A 2,273-nucleotide genomic window follows, 5' to 3' on the forward strand; every position below is an offset into this window, starting at 1 on the left:
GCGGCGGCTTGGCTGCCCGTGGGTGGACTGTGGACGTCGGTTGATCAATGGCGGCGGCCAAGTGAAATGGAAAGGGAATCATCAACAGCGACAGGCCCGAAACGGCTGCATGTTGCGATGCAGTGCGGCTCCAGGCAGGCTCGAGGCAGCCATGGAGGCAGACATGGAGGCAGCAGGCCGCCAGGGCCAGCAGATGGCATTTGGTAGCAGATCATGGACGTCGTCGCAAGAGGAAAAATTTACTGGCAGCCCAGGCACCTCAGCCATGGCACTGCTGACCGTGACGGGCCTAGCCTACATTAGCCGAGTTGCACTGGACCGATGCGACGTGCGCCGGTCATCACGGTCATTTGCTGACTGACTATGCCCGACTGAGGCGAAAGGGCTTTCCAGCACACCACCACCTCTTGGGCAATCTATCCCAAGCCCGTGCGGTCCATCTCATCTCCCCTCTCAACAACATCAGTCAGTGAACAGTCCACCGGGGAGTCGGCATCGCCAGCTTCTCCCCACATCTGCTGCCCGCTGCTCGCTCACTCTCCGGTCACCACGTGGTCCCGGCGTCTGTGAAGAGGGAACGGAGGTAGAGGAGAGCCAACTGTGTCGGCGGCGCGCACATGGCGGCGACGCCGAATCAAGGGAGCAGCAGGATATGGCACCATTTGCCAACCACGAGGCCCTTTTACGCGCCGCATTCCTGGGCCTCTGCCGGCGCGGCTCCTCATAGGACGGAACGGCCCTTTGACACTCGCCGCCGCTAGCTAGTTGTTTGGCGAGGCAAGACAACGGCTGTCGACTGTGGAGACTGGGAACATGGACAGCTGCCAACCTCCCCAGCCCATCCACGCCCTTGGCGCCGGGGATGCTTGTCGGTCGACAGGGCCCTTGGAAACTGCATATCGTGCAAACGTCGCCTACCGTCGGCCTGAGCGCCATGAGGATGAAAATAGCCGGCATCCTTCTTGCCCATCAACTGCCAAAGTCAGGAAGCAAAGGAATCCATTCTTTGCCGGAAGCGTCAAAGCACACTCGGCACGCTGAATTCACGGTGCATGAGCTAGCCGCATGAGGAATATGCGCCTGAGGGCACCACATCGACCACGTCCAACACCACGCGCTGCTCCGACCTCTCTTCCGCCATTCTTCGACCTAGTCGTGGACCATGGCGCCCTCGTCCCGCGCCTCGCAACCGCCTCCCGTCTACCCTGCCCTGCCCTGCCCAGCACTGATGACGACAATGCATGTCAGCTCTTCTGCTCTCACGTCTCACCCCCCCTCAGCCCGCCCGCCCTGCACGAGATGCAGCAGCCCTCCCCAAAATAATTGCCCTCGCCCAAGCCTCGACGCCCTGTTGCCCCAAACTGTTGCACGGGAACGGTCCGTCCGCCAGTCGACTCGCCTCGTCTGATGTGAGGCCCCGCTGCAATAGGAGGAGCATCCATCCATCTACGCCGCATCGCACGCCGCACGCCGCCGCCGTGGCCCTGCGCGGGCTCGCTCCTTGTCCGTCTCGTCGTCGTCGTTTACTCGACCGACTGGCGTTTGTGAGCCGTAGTACCTGCATCGATCCATTGTCGCGGACGTGGAGCCATGTTGCCTACCGTAGCCCTAAACACCTGCCCGCCGTGATGTATTTTTGCCCTGACCCACTGCTCTGGGACCGGCGGCCACCGCTCAGGCAGTTGAAAAATGTGCAGCAGAATGATGATCTGACGCGCCTCTCAGTTCCCTACCGTTCCTAGCTAGCTAGCCTGGCGAGGCCCGCACCTGCTGCACTTGGCTGCCCTCTTCCGCTCCGCCGCTTTCGACTCGGTACAGCCTCCGCGACCACCCGACCCTTTACCCTATTATGTCCTCTGATCGCTTCCTGCTTGGGCCAGTGTACTAAATGTTTCCATTATCGGCTCATTGTATCACACCTAGTTTGCCCCAATCGGGCACCCGCTCCGCACCCCATCCCATCCCATCCCATCCCATCCCATCCCTCACCGTGCGCTGTGCTGGCCGCCGGGCCCGCTCAGCCAGCCTACCGTCGTGGTCTGTGCCTGGGTCAAGCTTCTCACCCACACTTTCACACCCATCTGCCTGCCCTCCCAATAGCTGTGTGGGCCCTGGAGATCTCCGCAGGCAATATCCTAGGCCACATATATACCATTGTCGGACCCCATGGAAGACCACCACCACCACCACCACCACCACCACCACCACCACCACCATCACCATCAGTCAGATTTCAAGCCATCTTCGTCGTCGCCGTCCACTACCAACCTACT

At 61.2% G+C, this 2,273-nt stretch overlaps 1 protein-coding gene across 1 annotated transcript; it reads right to left on the bottom strand.

Moving 5' to 3' along the window:
* Positions 1-249: 249 nt before the first annotated feature.
* Positions 250-1,149, bottom strand: IWZ02DRAFT_208089 (uncharacterized protein). Its single transcript, XM_066762666.1, has one exon. It carries the CDS (start codon positions 955-957, stop codon positions 463-465), a length of 495 nt encoding a protein of 164 aa, XP_066624609.1. The 5' UTR covers positions 958-1,149; the 3' UTR covers positions 250-462.
* Between the last annotated feature and the right edge of the window lie 1,124 nt (positions 1,150-2,273).

This window comes from Phyllosticta citriasiana (assembly GCF_038021145.1).
Source record: "Phyllosticta citriasiana strain CBS 120426 chromosome Unknown IWZ02scaffold_4, whole genome shotgun sequence".
NCBI lineage: Eukaryota > Fungi > Ascomycota > Dothideomycetes > Botryosphaeriales > Phyllostictaceae > Phyllosticta > Phyllosticta citriasiana.

Bases quoted from the DNA above. Each gene is read 5' to 3' on its own strand.
- IWZ02DRAFT_208089 (XM_066762666.1), bottom strand. From the start codon at position 957: ATGCCGGCTATTTTCATCCTCATGGCGCTCAGGCCGACGGTAGGCGAC.